Source organism: Sciurus vulgaris (assembly GCF_902686455.1).
Source record: "Sciurus vulgaris genome assembly, chromosome: 12".
In the NCBI taxonomy this organism is placed as follows: domain Eukaryota; kingdom Metazoa; phylum Chordata; class Mammalia; order Rodentia; family Sciuridae; genus Sciurus; species Sciurus vulgaris.
In genome coordinates, this window is record NC_136473.1 from 57,412,677 (window position 1) to 57,440,340 (window position 27,664).

The 27,664-nt window shown below is 33.6% G+C and overlaps 1 protein-coding gene across 13 annotated transcripts in view; it reads left to right on the forward strand.

Moving 5' to 3' along the window:
- The window catches only part of CDC42BPA (CDC42 binding protein kinase alpha), a 311,754-nt gene that overhangs the window by 212,475 nt on the left and 71,615 nt on the right, over positions 1-27,664 (forward strand). For all 13 annotated transcript variants that reach the window (XM_079106616.1, XM_079106608.1, XM_079106605.1 and 10 more), the window contains 3 exons: positions 2,113-2,360; positions 18,532-18,637; positions 23,979-24,103. In XM_079106616.1, coding sequence (XP_078962742.1) covers positions 2,113-2,360; positions 18,532-18,637; positions 23,979-24,103 — 479 coding nt within the window. The remainder of the gene's footprint in view (positions 1-2,112; positions 2,361-18,531; positions 18,638-23,978; positions 24,104-27,664) is intronic.

Sequence of the window (27,664 nt, forward strand, 5' to 3'; positions counted from 1 at the left end):
TTTGATCTTTTCTTTCAAATACTTGGGATTTTAAAAATTTGTTTCAGATCTTTTATATCCTTTATAAAGACTTATAGTTTTTCATAAATTAGGGGAAATTTCTCACTATTATCTTTCCTTCTGAATATTTATATATTAGTTTGTGGTGATTTTTGTTTGTTTTTGCTTTTAAAAATTTTTGTTGCTTATTTTATTACCTAGAAATGTTACTGATTTGTGTTTATCTTATATGTTACTGTTTTACTGACCTCTATCAATTTTAATACTTTTTAATTTTCTAGATAAACAACTAAATGGAAATGATAATGATATGGTGTTATAAAATTAATTGTTTCATATGCTTGTCAGACAGTATCTAAAATCAGTGTTATAAAAGAGTAATAAAGGGTGGCATCCTTTTTTTTTGATATTATTTCCGAATTTATTTGATGTACTTCTGATGTTTCACCATTAAGTATTGTTTCGTTTGATAGCAGGAAACAGATACTTTTTTTTTTAACATTAGAAAACTTAGTCAACTTTTAAAAATGCTTTTGTTGTGGAACTTAGAGTAGCATTTAGAATTATTATTGTATAATTGTTATTGAATTTTACCAGTTACTTTTGGGTAGGGTTAACTACTTATAAAATCATTTAATCTGCAAAATAGTGCATTTGTTAATAAGTTTGCTATTACTCAATTAACTTCATTACCTGCATTAAAACCTATGCTGTTGTCATATCTTGTTCTTTTTTAACATATGATTTAATTTTGTTTTTCTACATTTTATTTAGCTTTTTTATATTTTTAAAAATAAGTGATAGACACCTATAAGTTGAATTGGTGGTATCTTTGTTAGATTTTTGGTTTCAGGGGAATTTTTCTTTGAAACTTCTTGTATATGCTGCTGTTGTCATCTCAACAGTTGACTGAATAGAAAATCAATATTAAAGTGTTCGTTAGGTGATAAGAAAAACAAAAGAGTGGTATATAGGTCAGTAGTTAGTGCTGTATGTATATTTTTGGGCATCATTTTCACAGAGGAGTTTAAAAGCAAGAATCTGCCTTCCTCTGGTTCTTCTCAATTTAAGCAGTTTTGCATGCCAGGCTGCCTCAGAAACCACTGGACAGTCTGGATCTAGCACATGATAAGTATTTTCTTAATAAATAGTTAAATATGCAGTGGACGCACATACCATTTCGTCTGGCCTACATCTTCTTCCCTTTTCTTTTTACATTTTGTACCTCACATGAGGAGACAGGACATTTTTTGTTCAGCTTTAAATCATGCACCATACTAATTTTATTACTCTTATCAGTACCTTCAAGAAAGGAACAGTGCCCCCAGCTCTTGATTTCCTTGTTGTCCATAAACCTACACACATAGGTCCTTTTAGTTTTATAAGTATTATTGATGTTTGCTTAGAGGAATAGAATACAGCAAAGTATGACCTTTGGAAAGTTAAAATCTCAGAAAATCTTATTGTCATAATCTCTGGTCTGTTTTTGTTTACCCTTTGGACATAGTAAGAACCTTTGGACTTTTACATTTCAGTGTAATTTCTAAAAGGTGAATTTCAACCAAATTTCTCCTCTTTTCTGAGAGCCAGGAGACCTACCATTTTTTTCTAGCATATGTGAAATAGATGTTTATTTGGGCCTTTGTCATTTTCCCTGGACCATTACAGAAGTCCCCTTTCTTTTCTTTTGTACATTCTAGCTTTATAATCCCCTTCCCCATTTTAATCTTTGTAGAGACCCAAATTTCCTTAAAACTTTTTGACAGTTTCTTATCAGATATAAGATAAACTTTTTATCACTTCATACACCAAAATAATTCTACATAGAAATTGTAATGTAAAACAAGAAATCATACAAGTACCAGCAGAAGAATGATAAATACATAATCTTGGTGTGAAGACTAAAAAAATAACCACACAGATCATAAAGGAATGTAAACCAAGGAAAATATTTGCAATACACAGCTGACAAATAATAACTTTAAATACAGAAAGAATACTATTTTTGTGTGAGAATATACAAAAATGATAACACATTTACGTGCATAGTCCCTTGTAGAAAGGAGTTATTATTTTATGATAGATGACTAATTTTGTGTATTACTTCTATAGCAAAAGCAGATTAGTTATTCACCTGGAGTGTGCAGCATAGAACATCAGCAGGAGATAACCAAACTGAAGACTGATTTAGAAAAGAAAAGTATCTTTTATGAAGAAGAATTATCTAAAAGAGAAGGAATACATGCAAATGAGATTAAAAATCTGAAGAAAGAACTGCATGATTCAGAAGGCCAGCAACTTGCTCTCAACAAAGAAATTATGGTTTTAAAAGACAAATTGGAAAAAACCAGGAGAGAAAGGTATGAATCAAGTTATTTATTCATTCAGTAAAAATGTATTGCATGTTTGTTTTGTGACAAGTGCTGGAGATACATAGGCAATAAGCATGTCCCCGTTCTTAAGGACACCAAAGTCAAGATTGATAAATAGAAAATTACGGGACAGCGTGATAGGAAAGCAAACGGAATAAGTTTAGGCACACATACAGGCACAAGAAGTAACTGTGTTACATTTAGGATTTCTGGACAAAACGACTTCTCAGCTGAGAACTAATAAATAAGAAATAAATAAAAGTGGAAGAGTATCCAAGCAGAGGTAGCAGAATGTGCTGAGGTGTAATGGAAAAGGGAAGCATAGCACATTTAGAAAATGAAAGGTGTTTATTATGGTAGAAGCATAAAGAGACAGGAGGGAGTGGTGAAAACTGAGTCTGCAAAGGAAAATAAAGCCAAGATCTTGAGGCATCTGCAATTTATTCTGAAGGAAAAGCATGATTTTTAATTTTTATATTTGAATAATTGGTACTGCTATATGAAGAATGCTTTGGAAGGTGCAGACAGGTAAAGGAGTTCAACTATGAGAAGAGGTGATGGAAGTAAGGTAGTGATAGAGAAGTTGGAGAGAATTGAATGAATTCAGAATGTCTGCTGAGAAGATAGAAACTGTAGGGCTTAATAATCAGCTATGAGAAATGAGGGAACAGGATAAATTTTCAGTAGTGCTCAGATATCTACATTTCAGGCAATCAGCTGGGCACAGTGGTGCATGCCTGCAATCCTAGTAACTTGGGAGACTGAGGCAGGATGATCACAAGTTCAAGGCCAGCTTGGGCAACCTAGCAGAGACCCTGTCTCAATACAAAAATTAAAAAGGACTGAAGAATGTATATCAGTGATAGAGTGCTCCTGGGTTCAATCCCCAGTGTTGTCAAAACAAACAAAAAACACTTTAGATTTCAACTAGATATATATAATTGTCATTCTTAACTTTTATATTGGAAGGCATTTCAGAACCTATTATTTGCAAAGCGTGGTATGCATACTGGGATGTAGCACTGAGCAGACAAACAAAATCCTGATTTTTAAAAAATTTTAATTTTTTTCCTACATGTATATAGGATAATGTCTGTCTCATTCTACTATCCTTCCCACCCACCTCTGCCCCACTCCTCCCCTCACTCCCCTCTGCATAATCCAAAATTCCTTCAATCTTTCCTTCCCACCTCCCACTATGGATCAGCATCTGGTTATCAGAGAAAACATTCAGCCTTTTGTTTTTTGGGATTAGCTTATTTTCACGTAACATGATATTCTCTAGGTTGATCTGTTTACCTACAAATGCCATAATTTCTTTCTTCTTTAAGACTGAGTAGTATTCCATTGTATCTATATATCACTTTTTTTTTTATTCATTCATCTGTTGAAGAGCATCTAAGTTGGTTCCATAATGTAGCTATTGTGAATTGAGCTACTATAAACATTGATGGACTGTGTCACTGTAGTATGTTGATTTTAAGTCCTTTGTGTATAAACCAAGGAATGGGATAACTAGGTCAAATGGTGGTTCCATTCCAGGTTTTCTGAGGAATCTCCATACTGCTTTCCAGAGTGGTTGCACCAATCTGCAGTACCACCAGTAATGTATGAGTATACCTTTTTTCCCACGTCCTCACCAACACTTATTATTGCTTGTATTCTTGATAATTACCATTCTGACTGCAGTGAAATGAAATCTTAGTTTTGATTTGCATTTCTCTGATTACTAGAGATGATGAACATTTTTTCATATGTTTGTTGATCAATTGTATATCTTCTTCTATGAAGTGTCTGTTCAGTTCTTTAACCCAATTATTGATTGGGTTATTTGGTTTTTGTTGGTGTTAAGTTTTTTGAGTTCTTTATATATCCTGGAGATTAGTGCTCTATTTGAGGCTCTCTCTTTATGTTATTGTTTCTTTTGCTGAGAAGAAACATTTTAGTTTGATTCCATCTTGTATATTGATTCTTAATTTTATTTCGTGCATTTTAGGAGTCTTATTAATAAGTCAGGTCCTAAGCCTATGTAATAAAGATTTGGGCCTACTTTTTTCTTCTGTTAGGCACAGGGTGTCTGTTCTAATGCCCAAGTCTTTGATCCATTTTGAGTTGATATTTGTGCAGGGTGAGAAATAGGGGTTTAATTTCATTTTGTTACATATGGATTTCCAGTTTTCCTAGCACCATTTGTTGAATAGGCTATCTTTTCTCCAGTGAATGTTTTTGGCGCCTTTGTCTAGTATGAGATAACCATATTTATGTGGGTTTGTCTCTGTGTCTTCTGTTCTGTACCATTGGTCTACATGTCTGTTTTGATGCCGATACCATGCTGTTTTTGTTACTATGGCTCTGTAGAATAGTTTAAGGTCTGGTAGTGTGATACCTCCTGCTTCATTCTTCTTGAGGATTACCTTGGCTATTCTGGATATCTTATTTTCCTAGATGATTTCATGATTGCTTTTTCTATTTCTATGAAGAATGTCATTGGGATTTTAATAGGAATTGCATTGAATCTGTATAACACTTTTGGTAGTATTGCCATTTTGACAATATTAATTCTGCCTGTCCAAGAGCATGAGAGATCTTTCCATCTTCTAAGGTCTTCTTCAGTTTCTTTTTTTAGTGTTCTATAGTTTTCATTGTAGAGGTCTTCTCTTTTGTTAGATTGATTCCCAATTATTTTATTGTTTTTGAGGCTGTTGTGAATGGAGTAGTTTTCCTAATTACTCTTGCATTGTCTTTATCACTAATGTATATAAATGCATTTGATTTATGAGTATTGATTTTATATCCTGCGACTTTGCTGAATTCGTTTATGAGTTCTAGAAGTGTTCTGGTGGAATTTTTTGGATCCTTTAAATATAGAATCATGTCATCAAGCTATTAGTGATAGTTTGAGTTCTTCCTTTCCTATTCATATCTCTTTAGTTTCTTTTGTCTGTCTAATTGCTGTGGCTAGAGTTTCAAGGACGATATTGAGTAGAAGTGGTGAAAGAGGACATCCCTGTGTTGTTTCAGGTTTTAGGGGAAATGCTTTCAATTTTTCTTCATTTAGAATGATGTTGGCCTTGGGCTTAGCATGGACAACTTTTACAATGTTGAGGGATGTTCCTACTATCCCTATTTTTCGAGTGTTTTGAACATGAAGGGGTGCTCTATTTTGTCAAATGCTTTTTCTGCATCTTTTGAGATAATCATATGATTTTTTCTTTCCACTATTTTTTTTTATTGTAAACGAATGGGATACATGTTGTTTGTCTGTTTGTACATGGGTTAAAGGCATACCGTTTGTATAATCATAAATTTACATATGGTAATGTTGTTTGATTCATTCTATTATTTTTTCCCTTCCCCCCCACCACTCCCACCCTTCTTTTCCCTCTATACAGTCCTTTCTTCCTCCATTCTTGCCCCCCTCCCTAACCCTAACCCTAATCCCTCCCACCACCCCCCTTATGTGTCATCATCCACTTATCAGCGAGATCATTCGTCCTGTAGTTTTTTGAGACTGGCTTATCTCACTTAGCATGATAGTCTCCAATTTCATCCATTTGCCTGCAAATGCCATAATTTTATCATTCTTTATGGCACAGTAATATTCCATTGTATATATATATATATATATATATATATATATATATATATATATATATATATATATATATATATATACCACAGTTTCTTTATCCACTCATCAATTGAAGGACATCTAGGTTGGTTCCACAATCTGGCTATTGTGAATTAAGCAGCTATGAACATTGATGTGGCTGTATCTCTGTAGTATGCTGATTTTAAGGCATTTGGGTATAGACCAAGGAGTGGGATAGCTGGGTCAAATGGTGGTTCCATTCCAAGTTTTCTAAGGAATCTCCACACTGCTTTCCAGAGTGGCTGCACTAATTTGCAGCCCCACCAGTAATATATGAGTGTACTTTCTCCCCACATCCTCTCCAACACCTGTTGTTGCTTGTATTTTTGATGATCGCCATTCTAATTGGGATAAGATGGAATCTTAGGGTGGTTTTGATTTGCATTTCTCTTGTTACTAGAGATGTTGGACATTTTTTCATATGTTTGTTGATTGCTTGTACATCTTCTTCTGTGAAGTGTCTGTTCATTTCCTTAGCCCATTTGTCGATTGGATTATTTGCATTCTTGGAGTAGAGTTTTTTGAGTTCTTTATAGATTCTGGAGATTAGTCCAGCATTTCTTTGTTACAGTTTTTAGGAGGAATGCTTTCAGTTTTTCACCATTTAGAATGATATTAGCCATGGGCTTAGCATAAATGGCCTTTACAATATTAAGGAATGTTTCCACTATCCCTATTTTTTCTAGTGTTTTGAGCATGAAGGGGTGCTGTATTTTATCAAATGCTTTTTCTGCATCTATTGAAATAATCATGTGATTCTTGACTTTAAGTCTATTGATATTGTGAATTACATTTATTGATTTCCGGATGTTGAACCAACCTTGCATCCCTGGGATGAAACCCACTTGATCATGGTGCACTATCTTTTTAATATATTTTTGTATGCAATTTGCTAAAATTTTGTTGAGAATTTTTGCGTCAATGTTCATTAAGGATATTGGTCTGAAATTTTCTTTCCTCGATGTGTCTCTGTCTGGTTTGGGTAAACAGGGTAATATTGGCTTCATAGAATGAGTTTGGGAGGGTTCTCTCCTCTTCTATTTCATGGAATACTTTGAGAAGTATTGGAATGAGCTCTTCTTTAAAGGTTTTGTAGAACTCGGCTGAGAACCCATCTGGTCCTGGACTTTTCTTTGTTGGTAGGCTTTTGATGACCTCTTCTACTTCATTACTTGAAATTGTTCTATTTAAATTGTGTATGTCCTCCTCGTTCAGTTTAGGCAATTCATATGTCTCTAGAAACCTGTTGATGTCTTCGAAATTTTCTATTTTGTTGGAATATAGTTTTTTCAAAATAGCTTCTAATTATGTTTTGTATTTCAGTTGTGTCTGTTGTGATATTTCCTTGTTCATTCTGAATTTTAGTGATTTGGGTTTTCTCTCGTCTTCTCTTTGTTAGTGTGGCTAAGGGTTTATCAATTTTGTTTATTTTTTCAAAGAACCAACTATTTATTTTGTCAATTTTTTGTATTGTTTCTTTTGTTTCAATTTCGTTGATTTCAGCTCTGAGTTTAACTATTTCCTGTCTTCTACTACTTTTGGTGTTGGTCTGTTCTTCTTTTTCTAGGGCTTTGAGCTGTAGTATTAGATTGTTTATTTGTTGAGTTTTACTTCTTTTGTTGAATGCGCCCCATGAAATAAATTTTCCTCTAAGTACTGCTTTCATAGTGTCCCAGAGATTTTGATATGATGTTTCTTTGTTCTCATTTACCTCTAAGAATTTTTTAATTTCCTTCCTAATATCTTCTGTTATCCATTCATCATGTAATAGCATATTGTTTAATCTCCAGATGTTGGAGTAGCTTCTGTTTTTTACTCTTTCATTTATTTCTAACTTCAATCCATTATGATCTGATAGAATACAAGGTAGTGTCTTATCTTCTTGTATTTGCTTACATTACCTTTGTGGCATAATATATGGTCTATTTTAGAGAAGGATTCATGTGCTGCTGAGAAGAAAGTGTATTCGCTCTTGGTTGGATGGTATATTCTATAAATGTCCGTTAAGTCTAAATTATTTATTGTGTTATTGAGGTCTATGATTTCTTTGTTCAATTTTTGTTTGGAAGATCTGTCCAGTGGTGAGAGAGGCGTGTTAAAATCACCTATTATTATTGTGTTATGGTCTATTTGGTTTCTGAAATTGAGAAGGATTTTTTTGACATACATGGATGAGCCACTGTTTGGGGCATAGATGTTTATGATTGTTATGTCTTGCTGATTTATGGTTCCCTTAAGCAATATGTAATGTCCTTCTTTATCCCTTCTGACTAACTTTGGCTTGAAGTCCACATTATCTGAAATGAGGATGGATACCCCAGCTTTTTTGCTGAGTCCATGTGCATGGTATGTTTTTCCCCATCCTTTCACCTTTAATCAATGGGTATCTCTTTCTATGAGGTGAGTCTCTTGCAGGCAACATATTGTTGGATCTTTCTTTTTAATCCAATCTGCCAGTCTATGTCTTTTGGTTGATGCTCCAGTGGGTGGAGGGGTGTCTTCATCAGACAAATCTACTTCACAAAGTTCCCTGCGTTAGGGACTACCGCCCCATCCGGGACACCTCCCCAAAGGGAGAGACTCACCCGGCGGCTTTGAGTTGGTCCCAAGTCTCTCTGTATCTCCTCTTCTTGAGTCCTGAATCCTGGAGCAACATGAAACGCAGCCACCCTCTAGTCCGCCATCTTGAATCTCTCCTCATATGATTTTTTTAAGTCTAGTGATATGATGTATTACATTTATTGATTTCCGTATGTTGAACTAACCTTGTATCCCTGGGATGAACTCCACTTGATCATGATGCACTATCTTTTTAGTATGTTTTTGTATGCAATTTGCCAGAATTTTATTGAGAATTTTTGTGTCTATTGTTCATCAGGCATATTTGTCTGACGTTTTCTTTCCTTGAAGTGTCTTTGTCTGGTTTCAGTATCAGGGTAATACTCATAAAATGAATTTGGAAGGGTTCCCTTCTTTGCTATTTCATGAAATAATTTGAGGAGTATTGGTGTTAATTCTTCTTTGAAGGTCTTGTAGAGCTTAGCTGAGAATCCTTTTGGTCCTGGGCTTTTCTGTGTTGGTAGGCTTTTGATTATGTCTTCTATTTCACTGCTTGATGTTGATCTATTTAAATTGTGTATGTCTTCCTGCATCAGTTTGTGTAGATCGTATGTCTCTAGAAATTTGTCGATATCTTTGAGTTTTTCTATTTTATTGGAGTATAAATTTTCAAAATAGTATCTTGTTATCTTCTGTATTTCAGTAGTGTGCATTGTGATATTTCCTTTTTCATCACAAATTTTAGTAACTTGAGTTGTCTCTCTTTGTTAGTGTGGCTTAAGGATTTATCAATTTTACTTATTTTTTCAAAGAACCTACTTTTCAGTTTGTTAATTTTTTCAGTTGTTTCTTTTATTTCAGTTTCATTGATTTCATGATTTTAATTATTTCCTGTCTTCTGCTGCTTTTGGTGTTGATTTGTTCTTTTTCTAGGGCTTTGAGATGTAGTGTTAGGTCATTTATTTGTTGACTTTTCATTCTTTTAATGATGAGCTCAATGCAGTGAACTTTCCTCTTAGCACTGCCTTCATAGTGTCCCAGAGATTTTGATGTGTTTGATGTGCTCTTATTTATTTCTAAGTATTTTTAAAATTTCTTCCTTGATTTTTTTTTTCAATAGCATGCTATTTAGTCTCCAGTTGTTGGAGTATTTTCTATTTTTTATTTTGTTGATTTCTAGTTTCATTCCGTTTCGATCTGATAGAATGCAGGATAATATTTCTGTTCTTTTGTATTTGCTGAGAGTTTCTTTGTGGCATAACATATGATCTGTTTTAGAGAAGGATCCATGTGCTGCTGAGAAGAAAGTGTATTCACTCATGATGACTATTCTATATATGAAATACTCTATATATGTCCATTAAGTCTAAATCATGGAGTGTATCATTTAATTCTGTAGTTTCTTTGTTTAGTTTTTGTTTGGGAGATCTATCCAGTGGTGAGAGAGGTGTGTTAAAGTCACCCAGGATTACTGTGTTGTGGTCTAGTTGATTCTTGAAATTGAGAAGGGTTTGTTTGATGTATGTATATGATCCATTGTTTGGGGCATATATACTTGTGATTGTTATGTCTTGTTGATGTTTGGTTCCCTTAAGTAGTAAGAAATGTCCTTCTTTATCCCTTCTGACTAACTTTGGTTTTAAGTCTACTTTGTCTGATATAAGAATGGAAACCCCTGCTTGTTTACACAGTCCATGTGAGTGGTGTGTTTTTTCCCAGCCTCTCACCTTCAGTCTGTGGATGTCTCTTCCTAGGAAGTGAGTCTCTTCTAGACAGCATATTTTTGGATCTTTTTCTTTTTTTAATTCAATCTGCCCAGTCTGTCTTTTGATTGATGAGTATAGGCCATTAACATTCAGGTTATTATTGAGATATGATTTATATTCTGGTTATTTTGTTTTATTTTTGGTCTTTAACTTGACTTAGTTTCTCTTTTGATTGACCTTTCCTTTAGTGTAGTTCTTCCCTTTGCTATTTTTTTTTTTTTTTCATTTCTTCCTCATGGACTGTTTTGTTGAGAATTATTATATAGTACAGGCTTTCTGGTTGTAAATTCCTTTAACTTTTGTTTATCATGGGAGGTTTTGTTTCATCTTCACATCTGAAGCTCAGTTTTACTGGATATAAAATTGTCAGTTGGCCTCCATTTTCTTTCAGAGCTTGAAATATGTTATTCCAGGACCTCCAGGGTCTGGGTTGAGAAATCAACTGAGATCCAAATTGGTTTCCCCCTACATGTATTTTGATTTTTTTCTCTTGCAGCCTTTAAAATTCTATCTTTATTCTTATGTTAGTCATTCTCATTATAATTTGCCTTGGCGTGGGTCTCCTGTGATTTTGTACTTCTGGGTTGTGTAAGCCTCTTATAGTTGACTTTCCATTTCATTCTTTAGATTTGGGAAGTTTCAAAATCCTGATCTTTATGCAACTTTCCTTTAGTGTGGTAAAAGATAATAAAAGAAATAAAATGTAGAACACATTAAATAATGAAAAAATGCTAAGAACAGAAAATAAAGTGGGCAATGACTATTAAGCATTAAGAGAGTAAATTAAATTATATATGGGTTTAAATATGCATACACATAAGATATATAGAATAGATAGCAGGTATTGTATGTATTACATTTAGAAATATATGTTAATATAGGTTTTATACACGCATACACACAAACACACACACATATTTATTTATTTATTTGCCAGGGGGAATTATACTGAGAGGTGATGTCTTAGTTAAGACTAAGGAAAGTGAGGGCAGAGCTTTAAAAATGTATGAAAAGATCATTATACACAAGTCTGTTAAAAAATTTGTGGGAGGCTAGTGTGGCTCAAGTTTAGGTAAGGACAAGGAAGAGTAGAAATGAGTCAGATAACAGGAGTCAAGTCTTTAAGCCTTCTAAGTCATATGTAGTTAACTTACTGTTGTTTCCTTGCAGGTACTTATTGTAGAATTTTGAGCAGAAAAGTACAAGTACTAAACTTGTGTTAAGAGCAAAGAATAAGTCTATCTAGAAGGCCATTCTAGTAATGCAGGCTGAAAATGGTGGCTCAGGCCTAGGCTGGTGGCAAAAGGGATAGTCAGAAATGTTCAAATTTTAACATTCTTTAAAGTTAAAGGTTATGAATGGTATTGGTTGATGGAATGATTGACAAAGAAAGAATCAAGGATGATCCTGCAGTTTTGACACAAGCAAGTGGAAGAATATAGTTACCACTCAGAGAGGAAGACTACAAGAGAAACAAGTTTCAGATGAGAGTATTATCAAGAACTTGTTTTATCCATCTAGCCTGCAGATGCTTATTAGACCTTCAGTGAGATATGTTAAGTAGACTGATTATATAGAGCACCCTGGATTTCAGGGGTGGAGATATAATCCTGAGATTATATCATGATATTTAAAGCCATGGAGACCGAATGAGATCATATAGTTAGTAAATGAATGTAGATAGAAAGTGAACCATAGAAGTGAGGACTGAGGCACTGCAATCTTTAGAAATTGGAGAAATGAGGAGGAACTACCAAAATGGAAGGAGAAAGAATAGTCAGAATGATAGAAAGTAAACCAGGCAAATTTAGTATTCCGGAATACTACCTGCTGAAGAAACCTGTCAACATGTCAAATAAAATGATGTTCAAATCAGGTACGATAAAGACTGCACAATGGCATTTAAGTTTAGTAATCTGAATGTCATTGGTGACTTTGAGAAGAACAGTTTCAGTGGAAGAATAGGGACAGAGACCCCACAGTGGGATCAAGAGAGACTTAAGGAGAGCAATTGGAACAGAGTGTAGATAACAATAGTTAGTACTTATAGTTGTTATTGCTACAGCAAGATGTGACATAAGAGAGGAGATGGAGGAGAAATTTCTATCAAAGAAGTTACTTTAATGCTTATTGTTTTTTAAGATAAGAGTAGTAAGTAGCATAATTTTAATCTGATAGAAGTTTTTTAATAGTTGATTCAGTAGATAGGGGAAAAGTACTAGAGCAATTTTATTGGAGATAAAATTGGAGAGATTGGCCTTAATCTTACTTTTTTTTTAACTTATACTAAGAAAAAGTTGATACTTTTGCATAAATCAGAACACGTTTATGTGTTGAGCTCTCTTGTTGAGTTGGGTATGATGAAGTGAGGCGTTTTAGACACATATTTGTGGAGATGTTAAGTTAGCAGTTTGAAGCTCATGAAAGCTTCAAAGTTCCTTGGTGTAAGAGATAATAACTATAAGCAGATGATATAGTTGATGAACCTACCTCAGGGAGAACATGTAGAGAGAGGAGACAAGCACCCGAGACAGAATTCCAAGAAGCACTGGCATTTATGGGAAGAATAGAAGGAAAGGAGTTCACAGAGACAGCTGAAAAGAGGCCAGGGTTGTTGCTACAAATCCATTAAGTATGGTAACATCACAATCTGGAGAAGACAGCATTTCATGAGGGAGGGAAAGGACAACATTGTCAATGGTAGATTGGATGTGAAAACAGTTAAGTCAGTGATGAGTTTTGAGAGAGCAGGTTTGGTTTTGTTGCCAAAAGCTCAGTCCTTGTCCCCAGTGCCATTCCAATAACAAGGACGCAGTTTTGAGAAAAAGGAAAAAGAAGTTTTATTTCTTTGCTAGCAAAGGAGAAGCCCAGGGGACTCCTGCCCCAGAGGGTGTGATTCTGCCCATCAGCAGAAATAGGCTTTTAAAGAGGTGATTCAAAATGTTTTCTATTGGAGTTGTAATTCACTTGTTAATTTGGGAAATAGCCATTTCTGAGATCTTCTGGTACCATTCCCAAAGTCTGGATTACTTCCTTCCTATGGTGAGTGTGTACTTAGGGACAGATAAGTCAGCCTAGAATGGGGAAAAAAGATAATCCTGTTTCCCCTGAGTTTAGGGAGGGGGAGATATTAGGGGGGGGGGGAAGAAGGTAAAGAAACATATCCTTAAAAAATTAGTCTTGGTGGCAGAGCAGCAAGGGCTATATTTAAAGCATAAAGTAGACCACTGTTGCATTTCCACACTGTCAATTTCTGCATTCCATTTCTATGGAAAATAAATGACATCTCTAAGCTGCTTCCTGCTGAGAGAGAGTGTAGTGGTGGGAAGTGACCCAGAATCCTTGTTCTCTATCACGTGGGAAGTGACCCAGAATCCTTGTTCTCTATCACATGGGGCGTAGACAGATAGTTAAGGGTATTTAGCATCAGGGCAGACCAGAGGTCCTTAGTGGCATCTGGTGGGTGACTGTATAAGGCATATATATAGAAAGGATCATGCTGGGACAACAATAAACAAGATAGCAAAGCATTACTTTTTTGTAAATAATTATCACAAAAGTAATTAATAGTTTAACTAGTCTCAGAAACTTAGGAAATATTCCATGACTCCAGAGTCTTTTGTGATAGTTATTAGGCAATCCCACATAAGAATCCTTCCTTTATAACCTCCAGCTTTACAAACTTTTGATAGGGTTGACAAAAGTGTACATCTCAAGTTATTCTGAAAGAGCCATTCTCTCTCCTAAATGTCCATGTAGTACTTGCTTTGGTTATACTCTCCTGCCAGGTATCTAAGATCAAGTTAATCAACATTTACTTTGTTCCTGTCCACTACTAAGAGTCAGCAGAGATTTTTCAGTGTCACTCTTGGAAACATGTGAGAAGCCTCTTGGCTCCTTTTTACTTCTTCTATCAGTCATGCCATCTTCCAGGATGGGTCAGGGTCTTGCTGACCACAGTTGGCTTCCTTTGAAAGCATCAAGGACATTTCCCTCTTCAGGACCCTTCTCTTTGCAGAATGTACACTGGTTGGCTTCCTGTTCTCTATAGAGTCGTCTTAGAGGGTTCCCATCGTTCCCTGGATCCTGGATCCTGGCTAACCCTAAAGGGCTGAGTCTCAAATATTGGCTGCTTTTTCCTTAGCCCTTTTACTTTCTTCACCTTAGTCTCCAAGTTTTTGGTTTTAAACATCCAACAGGCCAGTGTTTCCAGTCTTAAAGTGGGAGCAACAGGTTATAACTTCAATATCTATAATTTTAAAGTTACCTCTTTCATTTAATTGGGGTCAGTATTAGTACTGGAAGCCTACATTGTATCCTGTCTGTCCTGTAGGTGATGGCTTATTGTCTCAAATTCACTCAGGTTGTTCACTAGTACTTCTGCACTACACTAACAGGCAACAGTTATTAAGTTTTATAAGGAAAATAAACACTAAAGTAGCTTTGATATCTAGCCTCAACAAAGACTCATATATTTATCAACTCCATTACTTATAACTTTTACTTTCTTTTAGAATTCTCATACAAACCTAAATATCTCTTATGATTTGCCCAAACCTTTAATTTTTCCATTATATCCCCTGTTTGAGATCACACTAATCTTTGCAGCAACAACAACAAAAAATCTTATCTTTTGAACACATCTTTAAATAAGCTTAATTCTTAGCCTACTTCAGAGCCATCCTAACATGAAGCACAAGAGGCAGAACATTAACTCAGGTGAGGTTGGCCTCTTGACAAATCTTAAAACGTGTTTATTTCTGAGTCTGATCTTTGCCCTTTTTAAAAATATCATTCTGCAGAGTTCTCATGTATTATTTCCTGAGACTTTCTGAATATCAGTTAACAATACATTATATCCAAAGCATAATCAAACAGAAAGGCTAAGAGAGCTCTTAATTTCCCTTTTGTGGAAAAATGGACAAAATGTTTTCATGTTCCAAATTGTCAACCTTTGAACTAATCGGGCTCTCTTTATTAACTTCCAAAAATACATTTAAATTTCAATCCCAGTGTAATGAATAACACAAAATTTTATATATAACTAAATGACAACAGGTTACCTTTATCCAGTTATAAAACATTAAATGACATAAATAAATCCCACAGAATTTGTTATTTCTATATAAATCTGAAGGACACTATTGGTACAGACAATTTTAGTTTGGAGAACACCAACTTGGTAAAGTGCTCTCACAAGGTTTACATTTTAAAAGGCTTGTTTACTTGAAGAACATGAATATAGCTAATATATAAAGAAGCCAGTAATGGTTAGCATCACAGTTACACAGATGTCTTTATATTAGTTAAGTTAAACTTTTAAAGTTGAAAAAAAAATTTTTTTTCTTTTTTCGGTACCAGGAATTGTACCCAGGGTGCTTAACTGCTGAGCCACATCCCCAGCCCTCTTTTATATTTTATTTTGAGACAGGGTCTTGCTAGTTGCTGAGGCTGGCTTTAATTTTGCTCTCTTACTGCCTTAGCCTCCTGAACTGCTGGGACTATAGTTAAAGTAAAATTTAGAACCATAGTGTACAGTAACAGTTGTACATGAGGTAGCAAAAATCAAAGGATAGCATTAAATCTCTTATACATTTAGGAAACAGTGTTAATGATCAAAGTAGACTTAGTCAAAGCCAAAGATGATATAAGATGTCTTCAAAAGGCAGTGTAACCCTTCTATGTCAGCTACAATGTAGAAAAGAGAGCACTTATTGGTTAAATTGCTGGTAAACCTATGTAAACTTTTATTTTACAAACTTATTCATGACACTTAGACATTGCTCATAAATAGTTTTCACATGTATACGTATATCTAGTCACATATATTTAGGAGATCAACTATATTGTTATAACCTAAAATCATAGTTGTTTATTTAACCAGTTATGAAGTAATCATTTTAAAGACTTTAAAACAGGAACAAACCCTAATTCCTTTAAGACATAGTTTCCCTAAGTAATAAGTCCTAACAGATACAAGAGAATTATCTTGATAGATAAGAGCATCAGTGTTTCAGACTTTACTTCATATCAGTATGTTAAAATTCGAATAACTTTGACTAATTGTGCTAATTATAGTTAATTTAAACACATAAACAAATTTTGGGGGGATTTACCTTCCACAAACTTTCTGCAATTTACTTAGACATTGAACCAACAGACTCTTTACTATAAGCCAGAGAGGTCCCACACTTCAGGCTCATTGATTGCAGGCCACTGTTGGGTCCAGGCTTCCAGTACCCAACCCAGCTGAGTAAAACAGCATCTGAGTATCAAGTCAACGCATGAAACCACAAATCCCAGATAAATATGTCTGTTTGATGAATTTGGTTGTATTTACTCTGTTCCCCCACCTACCACTCTTAGGATTCATTCTTACATGCTGCCCATACATTTTTTTTTTTCTTCCAATTTGGCAAACTCCTTTTAACTTCTTAGCACATCCCTTCAAGAAGGAAGCACAAATGTTGATATGCACAACCAAACCTCTTTTTTTAAATATTAATTCCCCAAAATATTTATCAAGCAGTGACTGGCTGAAGGCTGTGCAAGATGAGAACATACCCAAATATGTTGCTACCCAAAGTTTCCCATCCTGTGTTACAGACTTCAGGCTTCACTTGTTCTGAATCTGCATTCTTGCCTTAGCCTAAGAGGTTTTTGGTCAGCTTCATTTTAATGCTAATATGTGGGTGGTGGATACTGGGTATGTTTTGTCTGTTCTCTGATAAATTGTTTAAAACAAATCAGTCCATCAATCAAAACTTTATTCATCTTGCACAGCCTTAAACCATTTGCTGCTTAATAACATTTTGGAGGATTAATTAAAAAAAAAAAAAAAGAGGTTTGGTCATTGTTGTGCATATCAACATTTGTCCCTCCCTCTTGATGGAATGTGCTGAAAAGATTTTAGTATTATTCTTGTGGTATTTCAGCCCAGGATGAAATATTTGAATTTGTTTATAAAAATCAGACAAACTAGATTGAGGATCACCCTATGCAATGAGAGGCCTACAGTCTAAAAACTGGTGTGAGAGATAGGGAAGATAAGGTTTGTTCTAGCCCAAGGGAAAGTGAAGAGATACAGCTGCTAACTGCATCACATTTCTCAGCTGATCCCTGTACTGGATGAGAAAAGAAGACATTGTTGGGATAGTCACTAAACCTTGAGTTGGTCTGCAGTTTTGGACAGTAGTGTTCTTGTAAGGGTAAATCTTCTAATTTGGACGGTTGCTTAGTGCTTATGTCAGAGAGTACCCTTGACCTTGGGATATTTAGAGGAATATTTAGAAGTAAGAAGTAGTAATATTTGGAGCTGCCTCTCAGTAGTTCAGAGCAATTATGAAATCATTAAACACACAGGGTAATGAAGTGCAAATAAAGTAAAATGTTAACAGTTGGAGAATCTGGGTGAAGAGGATGGAGGAATTCTTTGCACTAATAACTTTTCTATAAAGCTGAAATTATTTCAAAGTCGATTTTTAAAAATATCTGAGTTCAGATATAAGTTTATTTCTAAATATTATCAAAGACCATGGAATATAATTTTTAATAAAATTAGTAAAACTAGGAAGTGACTAGTCAAATCTTAAGTAAGGACCCATGACTTTGTATTTTTTAAGAATGTTTTGGTACAAATATACAAAAAATATCTAACTTGAACTCAGACTAATTTGGATTAAATTTAATGAATATGAAGTAGATGATAATTACTACTTTCATTTTGGCATTTTATTTCTTTGGCTTTGATAAGACCTTCCCTAAATGTGTAATCTAAATTTGCCATGCCACCCCTAGATATAATATAAAGATGGCATTATCTTTATATTTTATTTTCTTTGTAGAATTTATCTGAAATTAATTCATGTACTCACTTTTCATTGCCATGAGAGTAGGACCTATCTGTAGGGCTCACTATTTCTTGGCACCTACTAGATACTCTATAAATATTTGTTAAGTGATTCAATGAATCAGTCAGCAATTATTGTACTATAAATTCTTGGAAAGTGTTTTATCAGGCCTTTCATTGCATATCAACATGTTGTGTAGTATTTAAATAATATCCCTGTAGTTCAATCTGATATTTATGTATGTTATATAGTTATTGCAAACATATTTTGTTTTCACCTTACCTTAGACTCAATTTCTTTTTTTTTTCCTTTAATATTTTGACTTGTGTTAGTCAAAGTGAAAGGGAAGAATTTGAAAATGAGTTCAAACAACAGTATGAACGAGAAAAAGTGTTATTAACTGAAGAAAATAAAAAGTTGACCAGTGAACTTGATAAGGTGAGTGATTCAGTTTCCATTTGTGCACATGCTAAATGTTAAACATCATGACAGAAATCGTGGGTATAATTTGGCTTGGTGTACATTTTCAGCCTAAATAGTCTTCTTTACAAGCTGAATGTTTATACAATTCAGGTAATCTTCTCTTGTTCCCATTTGTGACAGGAGTCTTCTGAAGAGAGCATTTTGCTTTTGTTTATTTCATCTTATTCTTTGTCCCATTTATTTTTTAGCCTCTATTCTTTATTTTACTTTCCATCTATTCTCCTTTTTACTCTCTTCTAATATTCATCACTTTCCCTGTCATGGCTAGCCATATTCAGGCTAAATGAAGATTGGCCCTTTGTGAAAGTAGGGACAGTTAGGCCAAACCTCAAGAAATCATAACAGCTATGATTTCATATTTATAATGAAAAACTGACAACAGCTTAATGATACCAGAAGTTAATGATAATCCCACAAAACTGAATCTGCCTAATCTTTGACTTGAATACAGAAGTTATTAAACTTAGAAGTAGCCATGTTCATAAACAAAATTTCATATACTTAAAGGAATTTTTTCCATAGTGTCTCAGATTTCTCATATTTCTACCATTCTGCAGCTCATGTCCCAAACCCCAATGAACAGTTGTATAAAATCCTAATATTAATTAGAATTTTTAATAATTTCCTTTACATTGGAATAAGAAGGGCTGGTTAATTGCATTTTATAATGATTTCTAGGTTTTCCTATGGGGCTGGGGTTGTGGCTCAGTGGTAGAGCGCTTGCCTAGCATTTGTAAGGCACTGGGTTCGATTCTCAGCACCACATATGAATAAATGAATAAAATAAAGGTCTAGCAATATCTAAAAAAGTTTTTTTTAAAAAAATGTTTTTAAAAAGTATTCTTTTAATTAAAACTGTTTAGTGATCTAATACATCTATAAGGAAGGAACTTACTAAGGCCTGCTTCATAAGGCCTGAGGGATGATTTATAAAAAATAGAACATTACTTTTCTTAATGACTTTTGAGGTATAATATGGGATATGGGTACTACTTTGAGAGAAAATTCATATGGTAGGCCAATATTCAATAACAAATGATTTCAAGGAAATATTCCTGGAGCCTGACAAAAAGATGTGGAATCTCTGCTTAACTCTCAGTTCACCTCATTGCACATTTTCACCATCTCTTTCCATGTCTTCATTTTTCCAATTTAGTTTAAATTCATTATTTTTCACAAGAACGATAACCAACAAATGTATTTGCCATTGTTTTACCAGCTATTCCTTTGAGAATCAGGTTTAAGAAAACTGGATTCCTTCTTAACAGAATTGTACACTTAAAGACCAAAAAGCAGTCATTACATTCATTACTTTTGAAAGTTACATACAATAGATTTTCACATTTTAAACCTAAAAAATAATTTAAAAAAACAGAAACGAATGATATTTTCAGGAGTCTATAAGCTATTTTTTTTTTATTAAAAGAAGATTTTTTGCAAATAAAATTAATATATATACCAGAGTTAAATTATATAGTTTTTATAGTACAAAACTAATTTGCATCTTGTTTTCCAATTACAATTTTACACAAAGACAACATTGCAAAATATACAGAAAATTTTTAACATGAAAGTCACCTATGATTTCATTCGCACAAAACAACTGTTTTAATTTAATAATATTCCTTTTCAGGTGTTCCATATTCATTTTATTGCATAATTACGGTTATGTATACATTCCTTTAATATGCCTTTTCACTTAAAATCTTCAGAATAGTACTAGTGTTGTAAATATTATAAGTCAGACATATCAACATAGAAATAGTAAAATCTTCCAAACATGCAAAATGAACTAATACTTAGGTAGAATTTATTACATGTAGATCTTCTGAGTTTATTTTATATAACTCATTTTCACAATTGTCTGAGATACAGTCTAATTATTCTTGCCATTTTATAGATGAAAACAACAAAGAAGAGTTACCTTTTTTTCCTAACCACAGATTGCGACTTGAATATACTCCAGAGTTCATGCTTATTTAGTAATAATGTGAAGGTTAACTTTTTTTCTGACTAGTTCTAAACAAATTAAGTAATCTGTTTAGAACTCTTTGCAACTGTTCTACATTAGCAGTGGGAAGTATGCATTTCCTACTCTTACAAATCTCCTGCTGACACTCTAGCCACAAATTAGTTGATAGGACTGCCAAAAACAGTGGTGATCAAAAAAGAATGTGTTTCAGTACCAGTAAGGAAAAGATGCTGCATTTGCAACTCTCAAAAATGGCTGGTATGGGCTGGGGAGATAGCTCAGTTGGTAAAGTGCTTGCCTTGTAAGCACAGAGCCCTGGTGATCCCCAGCACCACAAAACAAAAAAAAAAAAAATGGCTGGTAGACTTGTGGTTGTGCTAATATGAAGAGATTGATGAATCCTCCCTACCAAAACAAATAAAAACAAAGCAAAACAGTTTCAGAGCTCTTGGAATTAACCAGTGGAAGATAATTAGAAAATATTTCTGAGATACATTGAGGACTATCCAAACTTAGCCATATACTCTGTTAATGACTTGGTGGGCTCATTAAGATTCTCCCCAAATTGACCTATAGTGAGTTCAGGATCATCCCTGTCAAAATTCTGGTATGCTCTTTTTTTTTTTTTTTTTTAAGATGTAAATGAACACAACACCTTTATTTTATTTATTTTTATGTGGTGCTGAGGATTGAACCCAGTGCCTAATGCATACTAAGCAAGTGCTCTACCACTGAGTCACTGGTATGTTTTTTGTTAGAATAGGTGAGCTTACACATAAATATAGATAGCAGTACAGAAGACCTAGAAAAGCCAAAATATTGGGGGGAAAATATCCTATACTTGGAGGATTCATTCTATGTAATATGGATATACAGGAATAAAAGAAAACTGTAGTATTAGAATAATGAAATAAAGAGTCTAAAAAGTAAACCCTCATATTTATACTGAATTTATTTCTCAGCAGAATCAGTTTAGTTACAACTCAATAGGAAAGGCATAGTCTTTTCACATGTTGTTGGAACATCTGTATGCCCATCTTTGAGAATAAAAATGAACTTAGATTAAAATTTACTCAAAATGCATCAGCAAGTGAAATGTAAGTGGTATATAAGAGAAAATCTTTGTGATTTGGGGGTTAAAGAATGGCATTTAAAGCATAGTCTATGAAAGAAAAACTATGATATGTCAGATTTCAAAATTTGAAAACAACATTAAGAAAATGAAAAAACATGCACAGGTAGGGAGGAAATATTTCCACATCATTTATGTGATTAAAAGTTTCTATACATCACATATAAAAAAAATCTTAAAACTCAGTCCCTACCAACAATCTTTTTAAGTAGGTAAAGAAAAAAAATATGGAATAGACATTTTGTGAAAGATCATGTGTAAATAACAAGCACATGAAAAGATGTTCACTGTCATTAGGAAAATGTACTTTAAAACGATAGTGAGAAAGCTGTACATGCTCAAGAATGACTACTGTGACCAAGAATGATGGCATACCAAGTATTGTCAAGGATATGCAGGAACTATAACTTATATACTGCTTATGAAAGTATTAAATTATATAGCCATTGAAAAAATAAATAAATGCAGTAAAGATAAAAATAAATGTAAGTAAATAAATAGCTTACTAGGCATAATTGCAAACAAGCAAAACACTAAAGTCCAGAAAAGAAAAAAAAATTAACAGCAAAAATAAAATTGATTTAAAAAACAAAAACCAGTCATCAGTGCAAACAGCCCAAAGGAATTCCCAGCATGGAATTTTCACAAATGGACTTTAAAATAATGATTATATGTTCAAGAAAGTAGAAACATTGTGAAGAATTTGGACAACTGCAGTCCATATAAAAGAATCAGACAATCTCTAGAAATGAAAAAAATAAAATAACTAAAATACCTAATAGAAAGTTTTCAGAAAAGACTGGAAAGAGCTAAAGGACTAGGTACGTTTTAAAACAATCCATACTAATGTACAGACTGGGTTAAAAAAGAAAGTACAGAGAACAGAATACCAGACATAAAAGACTTGATAAAAAGAACTAACAAATATTTGGTTTCCTAGAAGAAGAGAAAAGAGACTGTGGCAGAAGTGGTGTTTGCAAAGTTAATAGCCTATAATTTTTCAAACATTTTAAGAAACATTTAACCACAAATTCAAGAAATGTCACAAACCCTAAAGGTGATGGAAACTATACATCATTTAGATAAATCACAGAACTGCTGAAAAGCAATAACCAACCAACATAAAATTCTAAAAGCCACCAGAGAAGAAGGATTAATTATATTCAAAGGGGTGAAAAGCTGATAGTTGACTTCTCAACAGAAAAGGGGTGGGGGAAGGAACCCAGAAGAAAAAGAAATTTAGCATGTTATATGCAGCAAAAATGAAGGCATGTAAAAAAACTCTACAGGATAACCTACTTTGTTTAACAAATAAATTACAATTAAAAAAATATTGTAGGGACTGGAGTTGTGACTCAGTGGTAAGAGTACTTGCCTGGCATGTGTGAGGCCCTGGACTCAATCCTCAGCACCTCATATAAATAAATACATAAAAATAAAGATTCATTGACAACTAAAAATTTATTTTTGAAGTATTGTATAGAAACCTGTAAGTAAGATAGACTTAAAAAGATATATCAAACTATTGAGCTGCATTTACTTAATTGGTTTCATGATTCAGTTTAACAAATTTCTGTTTTTTAACTTGTCAACATAAATGGAAATTTGAACAGTTGATACCAATGTGATGGTATTATGACATTTGTTAAATTTAAATATGATAATATTGTAATTATAGTTAAAAAGATGGAGACTTATTTTCAGATATATGTATTGATAAAATTATACAATTTCTGTTATTTCTTTCAGAATCATGCAAGAAGAGGAGGATCAGGATAGGGGCATAAATTAAAGAAGATGGTGGGCTTATGAGCATTCACTTGTATTGTCCCATTTTGAATGTGCTTGAAATTCTTTATAACTTGTTTTTTTAAAAAAATGACATTTTAAAAAAATGACAGATATTTGCAGATATAAGAGAGAGAAAGAGATATAATGTTAACATTCTTCTGACAATGGTGAATGTTCACAGGACCAGAACCAATTTAGTGCAGGGTATAAGGACAAGCAAAGGAAGCATGAGAATTCAGAGTACTTGTTATTTCCAAATTCAGTGACCAGAGGATGTACAATAATAAAAAGACAAGCATTTCTGAGTGGAAGATTATGAATTATCAGATGTAACAACAGTTGTCTGAGCACCTTAAAGTTTTGATACTAAAAGTTATGCATACTTTCAAACTTCCTTTCAGCTTACTGCTTTGTATGAGAATTTAAGTGTGCATAACCAGCAGTTAGAAGAAGAGGTAAAAGATCTAGCGGACAAGAAAGAATCAGTTGCTCACTGGGAAGCCCAAATCACAGAAATAATTCAGTGGTGAGTACTCTTTTTAGTGTGTGTGTGTGTGTGTGTGTGTGTGTGTGTTTTCCCAGTATGTTTTGTGTTTCTGCTGTTTTTTGTTGTTCCTCTGTTCCCCAACTCCAGGAAAATGCCCCATATAAACTCTTACATAGCTTCATTGAAATCTGATATTTCTTTTTAAGAATAGAGAATGTTAACCCCTCTTAAGTCAGAGTGTGTCCTTAAATAACTGAAGAAACTTATCTACAAGCTATAGCTACTTCTAAGATCAAAATGACTATGTATAGATTATTTAAGAAATAGTCTGAGAAAAATTTAAAAGCTGATGAAACTGTGCTCATTAGTATAACATTAATTCACAAATGGCATTTTTAAACTTTGCAATTTAATCAGCTGTTCCTAATCTCCCAGAACTCTTTTTTGATTATGTTACCTAATAACTTTTGTATTAATTCATTATGTGATCATTAAGATGCTTGTCAAGTTTTATATATTTCATATACAGGGATAAAGTGGAATCCAATGAGGACTTTATTTCCTAATAAAAATAGATATTCTGATTTTTGTATTTTTTAACCAATTTTGGAACATGATAGATGTTTACTTTCTATCAAAACAGTTTCTTCATGGATCTATAGAACAGTTACTTGGCAATTTTTATTTCCTTTGCTCTTATTTTGGTTCAAGCATTTTTCCATTTTCCTTACTTTTTCAAATTAGTAGCCTCCTTCTTATATGAAATCAAAAGTGAATGAACAACAACAGAAAAAAAAGTGAATGAACACTGTATTTTTTGAGTAATTTTACCCTTTGAGTATTTGGTTTTGCTTAACTGTAAAATTCTTCAGTTAACAAATATCATCTAGGCATTAGGCTAAAAATGTATGTGTATTCTCATTTAGTTATCATAACAATTCTGTGTGGGAGATATTATCATCCCTATTTCATAGGTAGATAACAAATTAGAGAGTGTCATGGACACTTCCAAACTTGCACAGCTGGTAGGAGCAGAGCCAGGATTTGAAACCAGGTCTGTCTAACTCAAAAATCTAAGTTACTAATTACTCTGCCATATATGTCCTATCTCCCAGCTTCTTAAGAACTGTATCTTGGAGGACAGTAAAATTAATCAGACAAAACTTTCCTAGCCTTGTATTTGAATACACAGCCAACGTAACTCTGCATCACGTACAACTACAAGACTGGGATCCTAATTAGAATAAGTTATATTCCATGTATGGATAATAATGTCAAAATATATTCTACTGTCATATATAACTAAAAAGAACAAATAAAAATAAATAATTTTTTTTTAATTTTATTGAAATATAAGTTTTCAAAAGAGTCCAGAATGATTCCCTGGATTTCAGAAATGTCTGTTCTTGATTTGGGTCTTTTACTCTTTCTTTTGTTTAGTTTGACTAAGGGTTTATCAATCTAGTTTATCTTTTCCAAAAATCAACTCCTTGTTGCATTGATTTTTCCTGTGCTTTTATTCTCTGTTCTCTATTTCACTGATTTTGGATCTGATCTTAATTTTTTTCTGACTTCTACTGTTTTTAGAATTAGTTTCTAGGGCTTTGAGATGTAGCAGATCTTGCTGTTTTGTTTTGTTTTGTTTTAGTGCAGGTACATAATGCTATAAACTTTTCTCTTAGAACTGCCTTAATAGTGTCCCAGAGGTTTTGGTACATTGTGTCACTATTCTCATTTGATTCTAGGAATGTTTTTATTTCTTCTCTCATTTCTTCAATGATCTATTCCTCATCCAAAAGAATATTGTTCAATCCCTTGTGTTTGTGTTTTCTATAATTTGTCTCGCTGTTGACTTCTAATTTCATTTCTTTGTGATCTGATGAGATGCAAGAGTTTATATTGAATTTTTGTACTTACTTTCTTGGTGACATACAATATGTCTATTTTAGAGAAGTTTCCTTAAGCTACTGAAAAAAAAGTGAATTCAACTGTTGTTGGGTGAATTATTCTATAGATATATGTTAGGTCTGTTTGAGTTATATTATTTAGGTCACCAGTGTCTTCATCGATTTTATGTCTGACCTATTGGTGAGAGTAGTGTGTTGAAATGACCTGGGATTATTGTATTGGGGGTCTGTCTGGAACTTACTACCAAGAAGTGTTTGTTTTATATAATTAGGTACAGTGGCATTTGGGTCATAAATATTTACCATCATATCTTCTCATTGAATTATTCCCTTTACCAGTATATAGTGACCTTCCTTGTTTCTTTTGATTGATTTTTGCTTGAAATCTGCTTTAATAGATATGAGAATAGGTACTATTTTTTATATTCAGACAACATTGGCATGGATTCTCTTTTCCATCCTTTTACTTTCAGCCTGTAGGTATCCTTACCTTTAAATGAATCTCTTCCAGGGGCTGGGGCTGTAGCTCAGTGGTAGAACACTTGCCTAGCACTGGGTTTAATCCTCAGCACCACATAAAAGTAAATAAATAAATAAATAAAATAAAGATATTGTGTCCATCTACAACTAAAACTAAAAAAAAAAAAAGAGAGTCTCTTCCACACAGCCTGGCGTTGATTCTTGTTTTTTAATTCACTCTGCCAGTCAATGTATTTTAATTGTAGAGTTGAGGCCATTTCCTACCATTTTGATTTGTTTCACAATTTTCATTTGCTTAATTGTTATTCTAGTGAACTTTATTCATTCCAGAGTTCTGGGGTTTGTTTTGAGTTCTGAGTGTAGTGTTTCTTTAAGTTTTTTCTCTAGTGCTGGCTTAGTAGTCTTGAATTCTTTCAGTTTATTCTTATCTTGGAAAGATTTTATTTTGGCTTCAATTCTGAAGGATAGCTTTGCTGGACATAGCAATCTTGGTTGACATTGTTTTCTTTCAAAGCTTGGGTTATTTCATTGTAAGCCCTCTGTATTTTAGAGACTATGTTGAGAAATCAGAAATGAACCTTCCTGGTTTACCTCTAAATGTGACCTAATATTTTTCTCTTGTGACTTTCAATATCTGTATTTATTCTGTATGTGAGGCATTTTGATTATGAAGTGTCTTGGAGAGGTTCTTTTTCAGTCTTGTCTATTTGGGATTTAATTTGCGTCCTTTGTGCAGATGTCCATATCATTCCTAACATTTTGAGATTTTTGTGCTGCTATTTCACTGAAAAAATTCGTAATGCCTTTAACCTGTATTTCTGTACCCTCTTCAGCCCAGTGACTTTTATGTGTGTGCCAGGGATTGAAACCAGGGATGTTTAACCACTGAGCCATATTCCCAGATCTTTTTTTTATGTTTTAAGACAAGGTCTCAAAAAAAAAAAAAGGAAAAAGGAAAAAAAAAAGACAAGGTCTCACTAAGTGTTGAGGGCTTTGCTAAATTGCTGAGGCTGTCCTTGAACTTGCCATCTTCTTGAGTTGCTAAGGATTACAGATGTGCACCACCATAGCCTGGCCCAGTGACTCTTAGTGTAGTGTCATTTTTGTCTCAGAGTTCTTGGTACATTGTGATCATGGTCTTTATTTTTCATTACTGCTTTTGAGTGTTTAAGTTCATATGTCCTCTCTTCAAGGACCGAAGTTCTGTTTCTGC